We start from the raw sequence: 24728 nt of genomic DNA, 5'->3' as shown, positions 1-24728 counted from the left end.
TGTTTGATAGACGCTCTTGCAAAATTCAAATAAACTAAACTTGTTCTTTATTTCATTTAAAATATGTTCTCTAAATGAACCAAGCTTTCCAAAAGGCAATGGGCATTGACACATTCTTGAAGATCTATGTGCATGTGTGTTGAATCTGTATCATTTGTCGTTTTCTGTTCTTATTAGTTGTATGTTTTCAGTTCTTTTCTTGTAAACAGGTTTTAAAAGTCTCTTGATCAGATTGTTCAAACTTCTGCTTCCTATAGAATTATGTTAAAAATAACTGTGTAAGCAAACATTCAAAGAACAAGCTTATTGAGCATAAGGAGTAAACATTTTCTGCCAGTAAGCTGTCAAAATCTTGGTGAAATACCCATGAGTCAGAGTGATTTAAGAAGACCTGAAATAATATATAAAGTAAGCAGGAAAATTTAGAGACGAAGTTATGTGGCATCGGCACAAAGTTTGGTGCCACTGACATTCTGTAACAGAAGAATCATTGTTCTGGTTTTTAGATTGTTGTGGCGCTTCCATATATAAATCATTTGCACGAGATGTGCTCCACAGATTGCAGCGATTACGCCAAAAAAATGTGCGCAAGATTGCTAGAGTTTCAGACAATTAAATTTGTAATTATCATAAACAATTTTGCTGGCATCCTGAGATAATGGTAACAAGTTCATATTGTGGAGCCCAAACAGGAAAACTGCTTGTTTCATGTCCTAAAAATAGTAACCCAGCCTCTCTTTTCATATGACAATGTTGACATGCTTAGAAATAACCATTATGTTAATTGTCCCTAATAACAGAGGGGGTAATCACGTGACTATCACATGATTACCTCCTCTGAATAAATAATATGAATCATATCATAGGATGCATGATGTATTTGCAAAATGAGTTTTGGGTGTCTGGAGCAGGGGATTAATTCCCAATTAAAAGGAACATAATGTAGCATGCTATTACCTGAAGTCCATGTTTAATGAGAGTACAAAATAATAATACAAACTTATATTTGTTTCTCCAGATACAAAGAATAGAGGATTGCATGGCTCCAAGTTTATTGTATCTTATTTCCAAATTAATGTGTTGTTTTCTATCTGTTAGGCAGTGTTACTACCCTCATAGACTTTGTTAAAGACTTTGACCATATCCCACATATTATTAGTCACAGTTCTCCCAACAGCAATCCCTATTCCTGTGCAATCAAGATTAGTCATCAATTGAGGGTTTAATCTGTTTCAGCAAGGCTCATCAGCGTGTTATTCAATCAAACAAGAGTTGTCCACCTGGGCAGCATTCTTTGCCCTTTCACATTCAATTAGTTTATTAACCACTTTTATCTGTCTTTGCTGTACATATTTCTGCTGAATGTAATCTAATAAATCAATTGGTTTGCATGCATGAGTAATGGAATCTTTTCTCTGTTAAGGAGTTGTCTTATCCCATAAAAATAATCCTGATCAACAAGAAATTTGGTATGAAACTGAGACATGAAGTTATTGTGATAGGCTTTTTCTCTCTAATTCAATTGTTCTTCCCATTAATAAGTTTGGACAGGACTTACACTGATAAGCGCCCCTAGGGAACACAATGCCTAACACTGTAGATACTTCATGTGAATAGTTGTGACATGCTGCCTACTGATAAGCACAGCCCAATCGCTTTCTCTTATGATTAGAATGGACTTCCATGCTGAGAATAAATTAGCTGAACATTTCTTAGGCTTTGATAGTGTTGCTTCTTATTAAATCAGATGCTGTTTGCTTAAGATTGATCACTAATTCAATAAATTCTTGATATATTTCTTTGACTTGTATTGAGGGCATATTTTTTACGTACACTATTTAGTTTGATTGACAATTTTCTGTAGATACATCGCTAGCTTGATAGATAAATATTTTGTATCTCTTTGTATTCTTATTATTATCAAAACTATCCCCTTATTATTTTAATAGACGTCAAATACCTTCACATAAACTCTTAATAATCTGTCTACTTTCCAATTCACAAATCATGTTTTGGCATTCATGTTTTCATTTTCGGTGTTCACAAGTTGTGAAGACCGAAAATGAAAACATGAATGCCAAAACATGATCAAGTACATTTGATTTTGATTGTTTAAGCTGCACATTTGGTGTGTGAAATCTGGGGATAGAATAAGGTTAGGATAGCGCTCAAACCTGTTTAACCCCCAATCCTTTTCATTGACGAATCCAAGGCGATGATCACGGTTTACATCATTACTTGTTGATACCAGGAAGTTGGTGTTTTGTTTTAAAATTAATGGATAAGAATAAAAACATAATCCTATGAAAATTATCAAAAGAAAAAATAATAATAAACTTAAATCCTATTTGAAATATGGTAAAAACACAATATAGACATTTAAATGTCATCTCCTTTTTACATCCTATGTATTTAGGCAGTTTTATGTGAGAAATCTTTAAATTTAGGGTTGAACGCAAAAATATTGTATCTGATGTTGAAATGTTGAGCAGATGCAACTGTTATACACTTAATCCTAAAAATTTGTTTTAGATTATCTGTACTACCCTTTAGACCATGAAATGTTATTCTTTTATCTTAGATGGTAACTGCACAAAACTCAATTTTCAGTAATTGTACCATTTGCCTATCAGCAGAGTTTACTTAAAATCTATTTACACATGGGAACAATATGAAACCTTTAATTACGTTTCATTTATTTTCTGAAATGAATTCACTCTTTCAAGTTAAGTAGTTTTCATCTTGATAAACAAATAAAGGATGGCAAAATTAGTGAACGTCTGGTGATTTTTAGGCATGTCGCATTTATGACAAATTCAGAAATCACATATTGCAATAATTCCCCCCTTGGTTAAATTGCTTTTGTTTCAATACATGCCAATCTGTCATCATTTCGATTGTTTCCCGCTTTGATGCCGCGAATATAATAAGCCTCCAAGCGTTGTAAAAAAATCCAGGTGAAATCATCTCTTTGTCATTGTTCATCCCTTCTCTCCCTTCATAAAGATTTTTTGTTTTTTGTTGTCGTTTATCCCCTACCGTGGACAATCAAACTATCTTGAATGATACGTTATAAACAGTATTAAATGCTTCTTATTTTGTCTCTATGTAAATTAATACCTTTCATACATTTTTTTCTTACTGCTAGGCCTATCCATAATGTTGAAGCCATTAAAAACAACTCTGCATCAATTAAAGCCAGTCGTTATATGATTAAATCCTTTTGTCTTCTGTAATGGGACTGTAGGATAAATGAAAAAGCAATTACCTGCTTATTTTAGTAATTTTAAAGTTTAAAAACACTACTGCTGTGCAATTATAAAACATTTCAATGTTTAAATTTAGACGTTAATTACCATTTGCAATTAATAGCAAATAGGCAATAGAGAAGCTATAAAACTTGATAACTTTATTCAAGGAAATTAATGCATTTCACTTATTCAAAGTGCATTCTACCATCAAGCTGGATGTTAACTCTTTCAGTGCTGGAACTGAATTTTGAAGGCCTTTGCAAACAGTTTGGATCCAGATGAGACACCACAGAGCGTGGTGTCTCATCAGGATCCAAACTGTTTGCTATTCTTAAAGCATTCTTTTAAAAAAATCGAAGAAAATGCTCATTTAAGAAATTCAGCAGACGACATATTAGCAGACGACAAATTTCACAGCATGCAAAGGGTTCAAGATGCATCGAAATAACAAAAGTTAGGTCAAGGTTTTGCCATGAACAGTTTTAGATTCCTCCCCAGCGTATGTTTATTCCTTTGCATGCTGGGAAATTGTTGTCTGCTTAAATGTTGTCTGCTGGATTTCTAAAATTAGCATTTTTCCTTAAAATTTTCGGTGGTGTCTCATCTGGATCCAAACTGTTTGCAAAGGCCTTCAAAATTTGGTTCCAGCACTGAAAGAGTTAAAAGATTCATTTATATTCATTGAAAAGCACAACCATGGGACAACCTGCCCATAGGAAAATCACAAATATAAGACAACCTGCACATTGGAAAATCACTAAAATATTTTAACTGCTAAACATGTGATGTCGAGTTGCAACGACAGAATTTAAGCGCAGACTAATTTAATTCATTTAAATTTCTGAAACATCTATCTGACAACAAAATATCTTGAAAAAAAAACAACTTTATGGAGCTTACCTGCAGTTGCTAAAAAAGCAATCATTCTACCCATTAAGTTTCCTCATATTTAACACTAACTCCGTACTCCAACCATTGTTGGACCATAATGTAAAAAGGTGATACCTGATTGGATTGATCTGTTAATTTTTTTTGCCATATGAGCCTCGTTCTGGGAAATAGGTCGTTCATTAAATGTCGTCCCAGAGTAGCCTGTACCGTCAGCACAGGCTAATCAGGAACAACACTTTCGGCTGAAATATGTTTCACATTTTGGAGAGATTTCTTTGAAATGAAAAATTCCATAAAAGGTGGTAGGTGTCATCCTTGAATAGCCTGTGCAGACTGCACAGGCTAATATGGGACGACACTTTTTGCATATGCATTACAACCTCTTTATTCTTTTATGTTTTCCAGGTCCGGGTACCTACAATCCTGCAGTCCACGATCGTCATGGTAACATGATCGTCACCAAGGACAAGCGGTTCCGAGAATTCAAATCAGACGTCCCCGGTCCAGGGGCATATGAGGTGAGTTTGACATTCTTGGGTGAACACATCACTTTGAAAGCCTCGGTCTATCAATACAAGCCGCGCTGTGGAAAAGGGGTTTACACTGAGCCGCGCTGTGGAAATGGGGTTTACACTGAGCCGCGCTGTGGAAATGGGGTTTAAACTGAGCCGCGCTGTGGAAATGGGGTTTACACTGAGCCGCGCTGTGGAAATGGGGTTTACACTGAGCCGCGCTGTGGAAATGGGGTTTACACTGAGCCGCGCTGTGGAAATGGGGTTTACACTGAGCCGCGCTGTGGAAATGGGGTTTAAACTGAGCCGCGCTGTGGAAATGGGGTTTACTCATGTTTGTAAAGTGTCTTCCCATATTAGCTTGTAACATACGATCTAAATGGACTTTCTTTTAACTAAAAATACGATTAAAGCCGAAAGTTTCAACCCATATTAACCTGTGAGGGTTGCACAGGCTAATATGAGACGACACTACAAACATGCATTAATACCCCTTTTCACAGAGCATTATGTCAGGCACATTATGTTAATAAAAAAGGTAATTATTTCTTATGGATATTATGTGCACCAAATTTTGTAACTTAAAAAGCTATTAGAAAAATAAATAACCGTGCACTGGTAAATTGGTCATGCAATACTTTGTGAGGTTTTTGGAATAAACAATAAACATATTTCAAGTGTCATGCAATTTTAATAGGATGAAAATGTTTGAGTATCCACAAAACCAGAGTATCGGATCTACCAATGGTACCTGATACACAGTGTACGCTCATGCATTGCATTAGAATTTCATTTCATCCCCGTGGTGTTGTTTGTGTTGCAGTTACATCATTATTAATCATTTTAATGGTGTTTACATCATTTAAATCTCTTTTTCAAATACGTGTAATTGAAGTATTACCAATTCATTTTGAAGGTAAGTTTGGTCATAATTATGATGCCAAATGTGTATTTTATTTCAGAATCGTATGGTAATAATTCAATGCATGCTTCATTTGTCCACAGGCTTGAATGTTACATCAACTGATGTGACAGTAAGACATCAAACAAAAACCCGAGATATTCAGTTGCCCTTTGCCTATAAATCTTTAAGAAAACGTTTTCAAAACACATTTTAAAACTAATATTTCACAAATTTTGCCATCGTGAAATTCTCAATCAGAGCCCATTAAACATTATGTACTTACCATGATATTATATCATAAAAAATAACAGCTTTTCGTGCCATTCGGATTCAAGTTTACAGTTAATGGTTGTGTTAGTTGCTCGCTGATTACCACTAAATCTTGTTTTAATCTTTAAAATGCACTTAAAATACGCTGGTTAAAAATCACGTCACCTGAAATCTCTCGCTGCTTGAATTCAAATGAGGGACGCATATCTCTTTATAGAGGCTCCAAACATAAAAATACGCAGATGTTATTTGCACATTTTATTGCTACAAACTTATTCAAAAGCAATTTAATTAAATGCTTGTATAATAATAATTTGTATTTAGAAGACACTTCAGCAGTAATCTTTATAAGCCCTTAGACCATGAAAAGTCTTAACATTTATTTTCTTGTTCTTGTGCAAACCTTGCTTTTGCTGTGTAAGTTAACCCATTGCATGCTGGGAAATTTGTCGTCTGCTATAATGTTGTCTGCTGAATTTCTAAAATTAGCATTTTCTTTGATTTGTTTCAAAGAATATTATCAGAATAGCAAAAAGTTTGGATCCTGATGAGACGCCACATTCTGTGGCGTCTCATCTGGATCCAAACAGTTTGCAAAGGCCTTTAACATTCGGTTCCAGCGCTGAAAGGGTTAAGTTCTGCTAAGGGTGTAGAATTTATGACACATGTTTCTGTGATTTAACTCAAACTTTTTTTAGAGTTACATGCAAGATCAAGCTAATTTGAATTGTCATATTAGGAATTAAATCTTTCTTGCGCTAAGTTAACTTCTCGTTGTAGAAGTTTGAGGTTTGAGTGATGATTATTGGCTTGTTTACGTAGGTAGGGATTGGAACTTGTTACTTGAATCTATTAATGTTTTTTCTGAAAATAATTATTATTTTGCCTTGATAATGACAGTGAAAAATAATAAGAAGCTACTGTCTCTATGCCAATTTAATTAGATGAATAATGAAGAATAATGAATGCCAATTTACTTATGCTAAAAACTTGGAGTGATAATTGAATAACAGCTCTGTCTTAATGAAAAATAAATTAACTAGAAATGGCGCGGCAGAGGCCGACGCGTATCCCCACGCCGAATGTTTGACCTAGGTGTGCCCCAGGGTTGGTAATGGGGCCATGCATAGCTGAGATTGACCGTATTGTCATAAGAGAAGTTCATCATCAATTAGAAGTGAATTGGTGTTGAAATGAAGAAGTTATAGTAAAAGGCAATTTTGGGTGGGTGTGACATATGTGGGCAGGGCGCCCCAGGGTTGGTAATTGTGCCATGCATAGTTGAGATTGACCGTATTGTCATAAGAGAAGTTCAGTATCAATTTGAAGTGAATCGGTGTAGAAATGAAGAAATTATAGTAAAAGGCAATTTTGGGCGGGTGTGGTCTATGTGGGCGGGGCCCCAGGGTTGGTAATGGGGCCATGCATAGTTGAGATTGACCGTATTGTCATAAGAGAGGTTCAGTATCAATTTGAAGTGAATCGGTGTAGAAATGAAGAAATTATAGTAAAAGGCAATTTTGGGTGGGTGTGGTCTATGTGGGCGGGGCGCCCCAGGGTTGGTAAGGGGCCATGCATAGTTGAGATTGACTGTATTGTCATAAGAGAAGTTCAATATCAATTTGAAGTGAATCGGTGTAGAAATGAAGAAATTATAGTAAAGGCAATTTTGGGTGGGTGTGGTCTATGTGGGCGGGGCCCCAGGGTTGGTTATGGGGCCATGCATAGTTGAGATTGACCCTAATGTCATAAGAGAAGTTCAGTATCAATTTGAAGTGAATCCGTGTAGAAATGAAAAAATTATAGTAAATGGAATTTTTTAGTGGGTGTGGCCTATGTGGGCGGGCGCCCCAGGGTTGGGATTGGGGCCATGCATAGTTGAGATTGACCCTAATGTCATAACAAAAGTTCAGTATCAATTTGAAGTGAATCCGTGTAGAAATGAAAAAATTATAGTAAATGGAAATTTTTGGTGGGTGTGGCCTATGTGGGCGGGGCGCCCCAGGGTTGGGAATGGGGCCATGCATGGTTGAGATTGACCGTATTGTCATAAGAGAGGTCCAGTATCAATTTGAAGTGAATCGGTGTAGAAATAAAGAAGTAAATGTAAAATAACCTAAAAAAATGAGTGATAATTTCTGACGCGGCCCCACCCCAACCGCTATAACTTTTGACCCAGGGGTCAGATCAAAATTCCAAATAGTGCAGGGTCGCACATATGCTCATAGCTACCATGTGTGTAAGTTTCAAGGTTCTAGTGCTTTTAGTGTAGGAGGAGATAGTGGCCAGGACAGACGGACAGACAGACAGACAGACAGACAGACGGACGGACGGCGGAGATAACCACAATATCCCCACCTTTTTTTCAAAAAGCGTGGGGATAATTAAAAGATGGAAACAATTGTTATTATGTATGTCATGCTGTAGTATGTGCATCATAATTAATATTATGGACCTGAAACAAAGTTTAAATATCCCTTATCAATTTGATTATGTAAATAAGCCTCTCTCTTCGAAAAAGGGGCTTAATACATGTGCTTAAAGTGCCGCCCCTGATTATCCTCTGCAGTATGCTCTGACTAATCGGAGTCTAGCCCTTTCAGTGCGGGAACCGAATTTTGAAGGCCTTTGCAAACAGTTTGGATCCAGATAAGACGCCACAGAACGTGGCGTCTCATCAGGATCCAAACTGTTTGCTATTCTGATAGTGTTCTTTGAAAAAAATCAAAGAAAACGCTAATTTTAGAAATTCAGCAGAAAACACTTTAGCAGACGACAAATTTCCCAGCATGCAAAGGGTTAAAGTGGATTTTTCTTTATAAGAAAAAATTGATAAAAGCGGAAAGTTTCCTCCTGGCATGTTCGGGTTAATCTGGGACAAAACATTACGCACATGCATTAAGCCCTGTTTTCGCAGAGCCAGGCTCATATATATATTACTATGGTTACGTAAATATTCTGAAATGTGTTGTGATTATTTGTCTTGCATAAGTTGTCTGTGAATTGTATCAAAGACAAACTCCAAATTGTTGAACAGTTGGAAATAGCTGATATAATTCACATAACTGTTGAGGATGAAGTGTTGTTTCCCAATAAATTCAGATTGACTCACTTTAATGTTCCTTTGAAATGTTCCAACTATCGGCAAGTCCATAATTCACATCTAACCATTTATTTATTCAAGTGTGTCTTTACTTGCCAGAATTACTTGATAACTCTTGATGAAATGCAATTAGAAAGTTGTGTTACATTCTTCATAAGTGCCCATAACTTGACATCCAATGTGCTAGCCCTGATAACCCAGGTAGAATCCAGAAAATTGGGAGAAATTTCTGGGAAATTGAATGGGGTCATTAACTCCATTAGTGTTTAATCAATTTCCATAGTGCTTTGTAGCCTTATCTGGGTACAGTAGAACATTGTTTATGGTTACACTCTAATTGATTTATGGGCAAATTGTGTACCTTCTATGTGGACAACCCTTGTTACTTAGTTGAAATTTATGTTCTTATGATTCCACAAAGTTTTACTTGAAAGCAATTCCGTAAAGATCAGATAATATATATATAACAAATTATTAATGCAATCTAAACACTACAAGATGAAATTTAATGGTCATGAATTATTATTTAAAAAAATGTGTTGGATGTAATAAGGAATGTGGAATAAAACTAATGAAATACGCTTCACAATAATAATGTATATATCAACACACAAAAATAGAATACAAAGATATTATGGTATACAAAATTTACCAGAAGTCATGAACAGGGCGTTACATTTCTGTCTTCCTTTAAGCAGCAAAACACTTAATGTCTGTATACTCATATGCAAGAATTCCATCGTAGATGACAAAAGTCCCCCCATGAGCCATCAACATGTAACCCTCGGAACATTGGAACATTATTTTTTGCCAAAAATCAGAAAATGAATATTGAGTAATGGCGAATTCAATTACTTTTTATGTGATTGTCATGTGTAGTGGTCATAAATCTGTCAGTGTTGCGAGGACAGTGGTGTTGCCCCATCAGATTGATTGATTCCGCACCCTCGCTCATAAAATATTCACGTCCTCTCCAAAACATGGTCGTACTGCTGGAATGTTCGAGGACTAATGTCCCATTATATATATATTTGAATTTTCTGTTACTTTGCATACCAAGGGATGATGGTAGATGCAGAGATTATTGTTTCTTCGGATGAGGACAATAATTGTCATCTTAATAGCTTAAATTCAGTCCCTGAAATTCAAACAAGAAGTGCTTCGCATGTTCATGAACTTAGGAAAGGATTCACACCTTTTTAAATTGATACATAAAATTGATGCTTTTCCGATGTCATATGATATTGTTATAAAAAAGAGCCACTCTCTGGGACAATAAGACTAAATGCAAGTGTGCAAAGTGCTAGCCAAGATTTGCCTCTGCAGTCATCACACTTTACACACATGTATTAAGACCCATTTTCCTTGAGTGAGGCTGAGCACATGTATTAGGACCCATTTTCCCAGATAGAGGCTCAGCTTATGTATTAAGGCCCATTTTCCCAGAGCAAAGCTGAGCACATGTATTAAGACCCATTTTCCCAGAGTGAGGCTCAGCTTATGTATTAAGGCCCATTTTCCCAGAGCAAAGCTGAGCACATGTATTAAGACCCATTTTCCCTGAGTGAGGCTCAGCTTATGTATTAAGGCCCATTTTTCCAGAGCAAAGCTGAGCACATGTATTAAGACCCATTTTCCCAGAGCAAAGCTGAGCACATGTATTAAGACCCATTTTCCCTGAGTGAGGCTCAGCTTATGTATTAAGACCCATTTTCCCAGAGCAAAGCTGAGCACATGTATTAAGACCCATTTTCCCTGAATGAGGCTCAGCTTATGTATTAAGGCCCATTTTTCCAGAGCAAAGCTGAGCACATGTATTAAGACCCATTTTCCCAGAGCAAAGCTGAGCACATGTATTAAGACCCATTTTCCCAGAGCAAGGTTCAGCACATGTATTAAGACCCATTTACCCCGAGTGAGGCTGAGCACATGTATTAAGACCCATTTTCCCAGAGCAAAGCTGAGCACATGTATTAAGACCCATTTTCCCAGAGCAAAGCTGAGCACATGTATTAAGACCCATTTTCCCAGAGCAAGGTTCAGCACATGTATTAAGACCCATTTTCCCCGAGTGAGGCTGAGCACATGTATTAAGACCCATTTTCCCAGAGCAAAGCTGAGCACATGTATTAAGACCCATTTTCCCAGAGCAATGCTGAGCACATGTATTAAGACCCATTTTCCCAGAGCAAAGCTGAGCACATGCATTAAGACCCATTTTCCCAGAGCAAAGCTGAGCACATGTATTAAGACCCATTTTCCCAGAGCAAAGCTGAGCACATGTATTAAGACCCATTTTCCCAGAGCAAGGTTCATCAATATTAACCTCATTTTGCTGTCTTCACTGATTAAACATAATTTGATATAAGTAGACTCAGCTTCTTCCTAAATCTCATGTTAATGATATTCTATTTGCTCTTGCAATCCAGTACTTTAAGACTGAAATTTAGATCACATGTTAAATTTTTGAGTTAATGAATCAAGTGTAATGAAAAAGAAATAAAGTCTATGAAGACATAGACTAGACATTTAAATGTGTTTGTAAAAATATAATATCAGTATTAAAATTGTGATGAGCAATAATGTGTAGGGTTAATGATGCATAATCAAAACCTTAAGGGATTCTGGTCCAAACACCAAGTTAATTTCAGCATAAACCAGGAACCAAGTATTTTACTATTTTACTTATTGTGTTTTCATAAACCAGAAATCAAGTATCTAGTGTTTTACTATTTCGCTAAGTGTATCAGCATAAACCAGCAGCCAAGTATTTTACTATTTCACACATTGCATCAACATAAACCTGGAGCAAAGGGGTTAACTATTTCACTCATTGTTATATCATAAACCAGGCGCCAAGTGTTTTCTACTATTTCACTTAATGTAAAAGCATAAACCAGTAATCTGTTGCTAGTATTTTACTATTTCACTCATGGTATCAGCATCAATCAAGAGCCAAGTATTTTACTATTTCACTCTATGTATCAGCATAAACAAGGAGTCATCTGGTTTATTGTTTCACTTATTGTATCAGCATAAAAAATGAGCCAAGTATTTTACTATTTCACTCTTTGTATTTGCATAATTCCAGTTGTTTTTGGTGGACATCATTATTCGATAATAGCTTTTGCTCAGTAAACACTAACCGGAGTTGACGGCTAATTGAGATAGGCTTATCTTTCTTTTATTGGGCCCTTAATGACAACCTTCCAATGAGAATAAGCAGAAAGGCACACTTGAAATAATCTCTTGAAAAACATATCACTATGCCAAAGATGTATGTATCTGTCTTAAAACCATTGGAATAAGTTGATAAGGCATTGTTAATGCATCCAATAATGTGATGTATTCCTTCTGCTAACCAAGTGGTTCGTACATGACTTGTTGAACTCCAACATCAAACACAAGTTCTTTGACTGTATAACTCCTCCAAGGTTTTTTTAAAACTGCTGAACACCATCAGTTTGTTTGAATAAACCCCTTTTTAAGTTTGAAATGTAGAAATCAAAAGCACTTTTGCCCGTATTTTTTTATTAAGTTTGGGGACTTGTGTAAAAAAAAAATCCAATATTTATCATTGTTGCAAAATTTGGTAATTATCAAATAAGTTGTTTTACAGCCATTTGGGTAACAATAAATGAAATGTTCAAGAATAATTCTATTATTTGTCTCGGAAGAAACCTGCTGCTAAATATATGAGCGCTACTAGGTGCATGCAAATAAAACTTTCCTTTTTCACAGTATAAAAAGTTGCGCTGAAATGATTACTTGATTAAATAATAATGTACGTTATTGGCAATTAATGGTTTATTAATTGGACACTTGGACTGATGTAATGCTTGCTGTGCCAAGCCAGTTATGTGGTGTCATTACCGGTTTGGAGCTCTGATAAGGAGCAGAAACAGTTTACTGCCTCATAAATTTGAATGAAGTTAGGTATACAGAGATGCTGTTAAGTGGCTGCTTGTTGATTTTATGCTTTTGTGGAGCCCTGAGGGTTGAATTATTCAGTACACATATGCAACTTCAGGAGCATTGACGCAGGGATTAATTGGCCATAAGCGTGATATAAATCTGAATAAAAATGAATGAGCAAGTAAATCTGTACAGAAAAGATCCTTGATTAGATTCTGGAAATTTATAAAATAATGTTCCATACCTGTGGTTTTCCAGTGAATTCATACTGCTAATCTGGTTACATACAAAGAAATTTTGAAATTAAAATTGCACAGATTTCACTACGAGTCTTATAATTATCTTTTTTTCCATAACAGAATCCCAGAAGAATGTAAAGTAGGATTCATCTTCTGTATCATTTGCAGCACTGACATAACAATAATAACTTGCCACTTATTTGAATGTTTGTGGCAATGTGCAGTATTTATGTCAACGTAACTTGGCAATTAACTGTAGTCTTGTAATATTTAGTCAGATGTTTATTTTCTGAAATACATCAAAAGAAGAAAGAAACCATATATGATGTTATATATGATGTTTTTCAATTATAACATTTTTTAGAACTTATAGTACAGGGGCGCTTGATATTTAATTGATGCAAACTTGTATGTTCTGCATCAAAAGTAATTATTGTTATAATATTTTATTTGCTTAACATTACTTTATAACAGTATCCATAAAAATTGCCTGCCTAAAAAAAAAATATTGAAATAATACAAAAAAATAACATTTGTGTTAATTAACATTGACAATTGATTAATTTTAAGCTGATTTCTTTGAATTTCAGGGCACAAATTCAATTACAATACCAAAATGTTGCTTTTGATGCTCTTCTTTGACAGTATGCCCAATCATGCAAATTTGTCTATTAAAATGTGCCAAGGTGACTTTTCTTAGGATCCAGCTGGATGATACTGACCTTTGTCCAGCATAAAACACCATAGATTTCGACTAGTTGTCATCCATTGGTCTTTTTAGTCGGACATCTTCAAAGATCCACCAGGAATTCAGCTGCAGATGTTGCATGGCGTAAATCATGTTCAAATTTGCAAACGGATTTGGGCATTGACAGATTTTATTCTGAACACCATTAACAGTGTTGACATAAATCTTGTTTTATGATGTGCCCCATTGTATGACGAAGTGCTAAAAGTAAACACCGAACTTAGCTGCAGGCCGCAAACTGATGTGTGACCCACATTATTATTCCGATTTAAATTTCATCAATTATACATTTTTATTGGTATTAAGCAAAATGGATGCGTTGTCAAAGCCTCAAAACACTTGTCTGTTGAATGGTTCTTTGTTTTTCCCACAAAAAATGCAATCTTGTTAAAACCAGACAGCACATGCAAATTGTGCCCATAAATTAAAGAATAATTGCACATTCTTGACTTCTTAAAGAGCCTTGACAGTTTCAAATTTACATTTTAGCCAGATGGACATACCAAATAAATTTGTCAATTTTTGCTCGGAAAAGAACCATTTCTCAAAACTGTTCTGGGGGCCCTTTGTGAATGATAATTTATTATTTATTCAAAGAAATATATTAATAATATGGTAGACTAAACTTGTCATGTTATATGAATTCATTTTTTTAGTGAAGAAATTAATTGACTTGTTTATGTTATTACACAAAAGTTCTTTGTTCTTCTACGTTCAATGTAGCTTATGTTTCCTTAGTGATTTATTGGTTTTGTTCAGGTAAAAAGGATTAATGGTAATTTAATATTGATACATATAAAAAAATATATATTGGCTGTTCTAAGAGTGCAGTATACGACTTTGTGAAACTTAAGCACCATTCAAAATTATGCCATATTGTATCAAGCATACAAACGTAACCCCTTCAAAATTCATTTAACTGTGTTAATTTAATGGAGTAGTTATGAACAGATTAAAAAGTATATAAATATATCAGATCCTGGAATTTGACTCTGTTTGTTATATACCATGCTAAGACATTTTAAAGAATTAACAGTTTGGCAAAATGACAATTTTTTGATTAGTTTTACATTCCATTATTACAATTGTCAATTTTTGTAAACATAATGAATTAAATTGCAAAATAATTGTTCTTTGTCTTCAAAGATCTTTCCAGAAGTTTCTTGAAACAGATTTTCTCTTGTCCAACAGTGAATGCTTAACATTTTATCATTCTTTAATGCCTTCAAGGAATAGCTTTCTTCATAAAGCAATTGTCTTAATTTTCCATGGGAACAATTACTTAAATCTTCTATTAAACATTATCTAAAATTGTAAACCTTATTGTGCACAAGGGGATTCAGGAATTTTAAATCCTTAAATGATGTTAAAGAAGGTTTCTTTATTTTTTCAGATGCCTCATGCTTTTAAATTCATGGTGCTACACGGTTGTACATAATTTATGTCCTTTGTTGGATCATACATAATCTACCGTAATATCTTTATTGGAACCCCAAACAGGAGCACTTCTGTTTCAACACATTTTTAGCTTGCCTTGGGACTCTTTTTTTTTTATTGCAATTTGGACATGATATTTGACTTTATATGGAGATTATTTTTTGCAGCATTTAATTCACTCAATAAATCCTTAATGAAATTAGCTGGTGGTATTTTTGGAGTATTTAATTTCAACATGTTTCAAGACTAGCACAATATAATTATATCCAGAGATATATATTCTATAGAAACACCATGTGTTAGCTCACATTTGCACCCCCACAAAATGGCTGACAGGCTGTCTACCCAAAATGAAGATTTATGTTCTTCTTTCATGACTTCTTCAGAAGTTTAGAGATTGATTGATAAACCTGAATTTCCCATGCTGCTGTGTCAAGTGTTTTCAAGCATGTACCAAACAAAATAATTGTCAATATTTCTTAACATGACATGACCACTTGTTGTATGTATAAGAATTACAGATTTTATGTAAGCCTTCAATGTATGCATGTTTTGGTTATCACACTTGTACAGCTCAATATGTTACGATCATTATATTACTGAAAAATATTCAAATTACTTTTAAATGAAACAGATGTTTTCCGATGATATAACAGATGGAGATTTTAAAGAACGTAGAAACATGTTTTTGTTAGCAATATGTATCATTTCATCTCATAAAACTTCTTTACAGAAATCAGTAAGAAAAAAACTGTGTCTCAAGAACAAATCTGCGCATCATGTTTGTCTCAAAATCATTTCACCAAGCATGAAGTTTGTTTTTAATTGTCCCTGGGAAGAGTAGTGTTGGCAGATTTTCCTGACAGACAATAAACAGAAAGGGCTGTAAAGGGTCACCTTGCTGCAGTGCCTCCTCTTGGCATGTTACCTTCTGGTACCTTTCGCAAGTCCTCCATCACACTGAGTGCACTGCCATGGCACCTAGTAAGCAAGCAGCTGGTGGATTAAGTGTAAACACAAGCTGGAAATCTTGGGTGGAGTGTTTATTATGAAGGGTCTCAGGCTTGACAGATATCTCCCCATTGTTAAATAAATATTTTCTTCCTCATGTCATCTGTACCATGCTGAATATCTGTTTTTATTTGAAAAGCTATTTGCTGAATTGAAGATTTGAAAAAGAAATGTAAGTGATAACTTTTTAAAACAGTAAAATTCTTATTGTGCCAGGGTAATATATGGGTTGAGCACAAACATAAATAAGAGCACACAAATTATCACAAATGGTTTGAAACATCAAAATCTCCTTTATTATGTTCTTATCATAGTTTTGAGATATAAAAACAGAAGTTTAATTCCACTGACTGCCAGCAAAGACCTAAATGTAAGAATAGGTTAAAATGATTCTCAATATCTATGAAGCAATTAATTTACAGATTCAAAGACACCAATGTTACTCCAAGGTTGTAGTAGTGGATCCCTTGGAATCAGATAATGTCATTTGTGTGTGATAATTTTTTTCAGTTTTAACTTGTCTTAATGGGAAATAAATGATGATGACAAGGAGGGCACTAATTGATGGAGTGTCGAGCTGTGATAGCAGACAACTAATGTAAATGGTTCATAATGGCTTCTGATAGGTTGTGTCAAAAAGCATATTTGGCTTTGTTATACATATCTGAGAGAAACTTCATTTAATTGCAATGAGGTTTTTCAAGGTTGATTAAATGTTGGTGCGGTTTTATGGTTGCGTACCGGTAAATAGAGCAGTTTTTTTCATTGTAAATATTAATAGATGTGGTATTGTAGTGGGTATGTCTTTGAAACTAAGTTTGTCAGTACATATCATACAACATACAATATTGCTTGCGGTGTGTATATAATTAGTCCCCCCCCCCCTCTGAAATGTTTGGATGATGTATACTTAAGCATTGTGGATAATTTGCCATGTTTCATAAGTCTGGCTTCTGCGCATGAAAGAGAGAAAAATAATGGAATGATATAAGAGTATGTACAATAATATTATGCTTCAAAGAAGTATTAGTCTAGTCACGATATGCAGGCTTCTCAAGAAATGCAAATATTGAAAGAAATATTAACTTGCATCATATGCGTACCCTGCAGAAACATTATGTAGCTGCAAATTGATATTTACTTAGGGACAGCACCAGTATTTAGTCATACATCTGTAGTCTATTTCCAATGATGATGAATTGGATATTCTCATAACATGGGGTGGAGATACAGCATTTCTAAGGAACATTAACACATAACTCCGCAAACTAGTTTGTTTCTTAATCATTTATACCGGTACGTTTGACACTCTTAGTCTCATAAATTATCACTGGCTTTCAAATGAAAATTTCTGTTACCAATCATTTAATGACTATCAAATCACGAAGAAATGCCTTTTGGTGGGAAAATAATATTATAAAATTCTTCGAGCATTTCTCTGTAGCCAATTAACGGAGTCAATTCTGGATTTATTTAATCACACACCTGCGCATTAGCAAAGAGGCTGAACCAATGAAAATGAGCATCTGAGGAAAAATTAAATGAACATTTTTTTCTCAATTACATGTTGTTTCATATAGATGATTAACACGTAATTAGATGGTTTAATGCTCAAAATGAAAAACGTGTGTGCTGTAATGGTGTCTGACAAAGTAGTATTTTTTGTTTTGCTTTAGAAAAACAACAACCCTCAAAGCATGGATTGTGATATGGAAAAAAAAAGTTATATGTACAAAATGCATTTGGAATTGTGGTGTATTGATGGGTTTGAAAGGTCAAGTTACTGTATGACTGTTGACTGTCACTCTGTGCTTCATTGTAATAATGGTTTATTGCTTAAAAATTGCCCACTAGCATTTTGTCAACAATTATATGAAATGTCATAGATAATACCTTTTACTGCACAAACCCCATACACAAAATTATATGGTTATTTTAAAATGCTGTGTATTTGGTTGTCATAAAGTGATTTTTAACAATAATTTTCAGGTAGTGAACAATAAGAAAATTCAGAACAAACAGTGATAATTCATCAATAACTATCTTTGTGTTTTTAAATTAACCCATTTTGTTGTGCATTAGAAATTAAATAAATAAAATATTACAATTTTGAAAGCCAGTATAGATATGTAAATTTTGAGAGTTATTAAAAATCAGGACGTTGGTACTGCATACAAGCTACTTTATTTACGTCCAACTGTTCCATCTGTTTTTGCAAAACCATGCATGGAAGTCATTATGCAGTATGGTAATGTTAAAGTCTGTCAGAGTGCACTTTAGCTTAACCCTTCCTGTGTAGCGACTGGATTTATCCTTTCAGGCAATTTTTAAGATTAATGACCAAGGTAGGACACGACTGGGATTTTCAAGCCGCGGTCTGGGAAGACTGGGCTTCATGCCTTGCAGTCCACACTGGCTAATCAGAGATGACATGCCAAAATTAGATTTTTTTTTAAAAGACACTAATCCTTGAAACAAACAAAAAAATCCATAAAAGCGGAAAATGTCTTACCTGATAAACCTTGCAGACTGCACAGGCTAATCTGGGACGAAATTTTATGGACATGAATTAGGCCCTGTTTTCCCCGAGCAAGGCTCGATTTTTCCTCCGATGTAGGTTGGCTGCCTGTCAGCGGAGTTGTTCAAAGTTTTGGGCTTTAATTACATGTTAATCTTGTAAACGTTATCTGGCGACTGGTTTGTTCTTTTCATTTCTTTCAAATCAAAGTGTATTTATACTTTAATTGGCATGTTTGCCAACATTAGAGAACGAACATTCTAATCAATGGACGATTAGCAGTGGCATTAAATTGAAATTAGTAATATTAACAGATGTAAATGGCGACATTGATTCATTGTAAATCTACAATGTCTATAACAACCAGTTAAGGTCCGTAACCACAAATCTGCAAATCAAAGATTGTGTAGAAGATTTATAGCTTGTAGACGTACGGAGGCCGATTCATGAATACATCAGGATTTAAAATGCATTCAAAGAAATATTTTATATTTGGCACGATAAGATTTCTATTAAGGAGCTTATGTTGTAAAGGGATGGAAAAAAGTCAGTCTATTTGAGGCTCAAAAGGATTTTGTGTAATTCAAGGATGAAACAATAATTGTAGATATGGGCTGATATGTAGCATAATTGTATAAAATGGTGAATCATGTGCCAGAATCGGGCTGTGAATTATTTCCATTGTGAGGCATTATGTGGTCCCCATATTTATCTTTATTTCTCCAGTGAGTCATATGTGACTAAAATTTGGCGACCATTTTATTGTCAGGGTTTATTGTGATCTATTGTTGATATTTATATTAATTGAAAGCATACAAATATATTATCAAATATTGGCATTATCTTTTATATGTCTATGTTTAATGGTCAATTGACTTTTATTAACATGATATATTTATTTATTAAATGGCTCCATGGGTCCTCTGCTATCAATCATGGCCATTTAAAAAAAATCAAAAAAATCTGTATACATCATCATTTTATGATTGTGGTACACTTAATTTTGGTACAGTAATATATATTAAAACACATTTTAATGTCCACAAATGCAATATTCATTATGTTGTCAAAAAAGATATAACAATATAATTATTTAAATAAATAATTTTTAAAATAATAAATTGTATTCTGAATTTTGCTTAATTTTGAATACATATTATTATAAAGACACCATGAAAAAATATGAGCATATATTTGTCATGTGTTACATAAAGATAACCATCATCAGGATTCAAACTTTCTTTCTAAAAATTATTTGAGCAGCTTCAGTTCACTTGTGTTTAAGGTCAATGTTTTTTGTTAGATCTTCAATGAACTAAAGAGCTTATGCAAATACGAACCACCCACATTGTCGTTTACTGGGTTAACTCTGTCATAAATGATGCATGTTTTCTTTATTCAAGCATGTTAAAATTATCATTTATTGTCAACCTGTGAAATTTATTGCTTTAAATACTTGTCTTTTAAAACTTTGTTTAATCAAGAGACAATGAACTTGTTTCAAGTTTGAAAACTAAAAACAAATAACAAGACCAACTTGGGTGTATTGACAAAATATTCCCCACAATATTGACACATTACTGGTAATATAAAATGCATATTCCCTGTTTTCACTTATATATTTATGTAATAACAGTAAAATCTTCATTAAAAATGAAATATATATACAATTGCACAAAATATTTGTTTGATATACGAATGGGCATTGAACATGTCTTGTTTTTGCAAATTGTTTCATGGTCAAGTATAAAACTCATGTAACATATGACTAGCGAAAATAGGTCTTATGAGATATGCTGCCAGCCTAGCTCCAGTCCAGCCTGTTCAAATGCGCAGTCTGACCAGAAGCTATGATGTCTGCTTTAAAGTCAGGAATTGTTTCATGGTCTCAATAGGGGACAGGTACCTCTTGACTGGACTGTGCAGATGTGCAAGCTAGTCTGGTCAGCTACAATGGCTGAATATTGCATAAGACCCATTTTTGCATGATGCAGCTCAAATATGAGAATGCAAAAGAAGAACAGAATTCATCAAGCATAGTTTTCGTATTAATTGCTGATTCGTGAACATTGAGTCATTTATAAAACACATGATTGAGTTTTTAGTGAAACTTCATGCTACATGGTCCTGCTTTCAGTTTTCAACACTTCAAAAACATGGAATCCTTTATCTGAAAAAATAAAACATGATTCTGATTGTGAAATATAACAAACTACATGATTTCAACTTCATGATTTCAACTACATGATTTCAACAACTATTCTTTCATTTGTTGACAAGATTTGAGAATTTAGCAGAAACATCAAGTGGTTATCACTTAAGCATCAAACGCAGTATTAGAGCTGGAAAACAAACACAAAAAACTTTAAAAAAGAATTATTTCAACACCTTTTCTTTCTGTTCTGTTCACTGATCAAAAAAGCTAGCAGAGCATAAAGTCATTATTGTTTCTAAATGGCACGTCTTCAAAAATACAGAGGAACTTACAGGCTGTTCAGGTGTTATGCTGTTTGTATTCACTCATCAGTATCTAAGGGATGGAAATGAACCCATTAAATTTGAATCTATTAAATAAGGTCTTTAATTCAATTAGATTTTCTAAGTGACAACAAACGTTTCACAAAGTCTCTCTAAGCAGAGAACCCTTTCCCTCTTAGATACGTATTTTTACTCGCGTGTAGTCCCTAAGAAAGTCAAATTTAGTTAAAGACCTTTCTTACTTGATTCAAGTTTTAAAGGCTTCATTTCCAACCCTTAGATACTGATGAGCAGCAAACAGCGTAAAACCTGAACAGACTTAAAGTTACTTGCAGGCTGTTCTGGTTTTATGCTGTTTGCACATACCCATTTTCGCTTTGCTTTTGAGAGGGAAAGGGTTAAGGGTTGAATGAGTTTTCTTGAAATAACCAGATTTCAATGTTTCTACTTCCAGTTCTCTCCCCTGATCCAGGACACAGTTTTAAAGGGGACGTTCAACGCAACGCTCAACAATCCCATCACACCACAAGTAGAGTCAGCAGTCCACAACACAAGCACGGCGAAACACGCGTTCCTTCTTGGCGTGTAGTCATGTCCAATGCGTGGGCTTCTAAAGAATATCAAATATCGAGAACATTTCCATCATGGCTGTTTTTGTACATCTTATTTCCAGTTTCCGTGTGGGTTTGTTAAAAAGTATAATTACACCTAATTTTGTATTGGCTGTTAAAACTGTATATTAAAAATAAATTTTAAAATATAGACTCTCTCATATTCTGTTTTAAAACTCATATCCCTAAGATTTTTAGCAGAATTTTTCAACTAAAATTCACAGCTTATAGATAATCAAAACTTGGGGTTTGTGTATGAAAAAAAAAGATTCATTTGTGATGGATTGCTACAAACAAATGAAATGTCATTGTATTTGTTATTGCATCCGGTAAAATCGATTAAAACAGAAAAGATATTTCCTTTTGAAGTATATAGTTTTAAATTAAAACCTGTGTTTAGCTAATGAATAACATTTCTTTTATCTACTTCTTTGGTTGGGTAATCATCAATCAAAAATGTTTGACCCATCCTAGGAATGTATTTAGAAAAAAAAAGGAAAAAGACGAAAAACATGCCAAATGATGGATTATTACAAGTGATCATAAAGATTTCAACCAATCAAAGGATTTCATATGGATCATTAAATTTAGCCTTTCTTGTCTAAAAGATCATGTTCTAAGTGCATGTCAATGTTGCATGACAGACTTGTGTGTTACGAATCTGTAAGATGTTTTAGATCATTTTAGACACTTAGTATGTACCATTTAATGTCTTATTTTTCGTATCTTGCAGTATGTGTAAGTGTCAAAAGATTTTGATATTAATAACATGTAACTGAATGTAATATTCAGTTATCCCTTAGGTTTAAATGCATCATAAATGACATTTTGCAGATTCAGTGCGAGAATATTGTATTTGTCAATTTTTCGATTTTAGATACATTAGTTTTGCTCTGAGTCCATGCTATAGTGAATCTTTTTTAATCTTAGAAGGCCTGATTAATGTACTTACATTAGCAGAATTTGAGAAAGTAATAAAAACATAAACTGTATTAAAGATTTTAAAATGGAAAACAGTTTATCAATTAACGCTCGATAGTTGTGTTTTTTTAGTTTTTTTTTGTAGACTTAATGTATACTTTCTGATTGTGCCTCGTCAATTTGTAGCTCATTTACACTCTAGAGGTCACATGTTGAAGAATCTGGGTCACATGCATCATAAAACTAGGTCACCTGGAACTAGGTCACTTGGAAGTAGGTCACTTGGACATTTCAAACATTGTAACCACGTTAGGGGCCACATGTTTGACTAAATCTTGATGAGTTCTGTTCAGAATGTTTTATCTTGACCACATCTAGGCAAAGTTTGATGTGGGTCATGTACATTAAAAACTAGGTCATCAGGTCAAATGTAAAAAAACAATTATTATTACTTTAGAAGTCAAATCATGACTGACTTTTGAAACATTATTATAATTTTTTTCTTGACACTATCATTGCCATGTTTGAATTTTGGTCAATTTGGGTTAAAAACTAATCACCAGGTCAAGTCTTCAACATTTGGTGCATCGCAAACTCAGCCCAGCGCTTTAGGACCATAATTCCCTGCTTGTATTGAATTTATATGCTGAATGTATTTGTTGTAACTCTCAAATCTTTCGAATGTTTTCTGAAAATTGTAGTGTTTGTAGTGAGTGTTTTCCTCACATTGTAAGTAATGGTACACACGTTGTTTTTTCTTCCAGTTTTTGTTCATACATGTGTATACTGCTCTTTAAAAAAAACTTAACATTCTGTACTCATTAAATTTATGAAAAAATAATACCCTGACAAAGTGAGATTAAAGATTACAATGTACTTATTCAGGAGGAAAAATAGAAATGACCCTGAGTATGTGAGATTGGCAATAAATAATATTATAACACCAATGTAGATGTATATATTCATTTTCTTACGTAATATTTACCCAGTTCAAACATGCTGAAAAATCTATGGGATTGCGTAAATTTAATTAAAAGCTGCATTGCTATATAAAAACATCATGAGTTAATGGGTATTTGCAAATGATCAGCTTGCATTGGGATTTTTTTTAGGAAAGTCGTACTTTGAAACCTTATCTGTTGAAGAACCAAGGAATTTTGTTAACAATATTTCAAATTATTGGTTGCTTAAGGTGCAATGTTATATAAATGCCATTCCAGAAGGTAACAACGGCATATCCATATTGGCATTTAAAAAAGGAAATTAAATATTTGTGAAGTGAACAAAAAAACTAATTTAGTATTATTAATATTTATTTGTAATTTAAGTTAAACAAACAAAACAGATTGAGTTTATAAAATAATTTTTGCTATTTCTTTTTCTTTTTCTTGTGTTAAATGTGATGACTGTTGAATGTTACAAATTTAGAAGTGTAAAATATTTATATCTTACAAAAAATCAATTTTGTGAGACATTATCCCTTTAAAATAAGTAATATTTTATATGGGTTCAGTACATTCTATTTCAGTAGATATTTATACAATGTATATGTGTTGTAGAAGCTTGCTGGGTGTCCCAAACATCACAATGTATATGTGTTGTAGAAGCTTGCTGAGCGTCCAAAACATCTGTGATATGTTTTCAAACCTTGATGCTATCTTATCAGGACATGCGGAATATTTTATGTTTCTTGTTGAATAAACATTTTATAAACCATATTTTGTATTCATGGCTTTTTGTCCGATTTGTATCCCTTCAGATATTAATATTGCAGTTAACAGTTAGATTGCTTTGGTTTAGGACAAGGCTAAATTGTATGATGGATGAATGTAAATATTAGCATTAAATACTGCATGTACTACTATGATATTGATGTGTCAAACATTAAATACTGCATGTACTACTATGATATTGATGTG

At 34.0% G+C, this 24728-nt stretch overlaps 1 protein-coding gene across 3 annotated transcripts in view; it reads left to right on the top strand.

The window, feature by feature from the left end:
* LOC127869083 (sperm-tail PG-rich repeat-containing protein 2-like) overlaps positions 1–24527 on the top strand; it is a 130278-nt gene extending 105751 nt beyond the window's left edge. For all 3 annotated transcript variants that reach the window (XM_052411375.1, XM_052411374.1, XM_052411376.1), the window contains exons 12-13: positions 4548–4660; positions 21732–24527. In XM_052411375.1, coding sequence (XP_052267335.1) covers positions 4548–4660; positions 21732–21866 — 248 coding nt within the window. In that variant the 3' untranslated portion in view covers positions 21867–24527. The remainder of the gene's footprint in view (positions 1–4547; positions 4661–21731) is intronic.
* The last annotated feature ends 201 nt before the right edge of the window (positions 24528–24728 follow it).

The sequence above is a fragment of the Dreissena polymorpha genome, chromosome 2 (genome assembly GCF_020536995.1).
Source record: "Dreissena polymorpha isolate Duluth1 chromosome 2, UMN_Dpol_1.0, whole genome shotgun sequence".
Lineage (NCBI taxonomy): Eukaryota > Metazoa > Mollusca > Bivalvia > Myida > Dreissenidae > Dreissena > Dreissena polymorpha.
The sequence above is the reverse complement of the archived record's forward strand: the minus strand, read 5'-3'. Positions and strand labels throughout refer to the sequence as shown.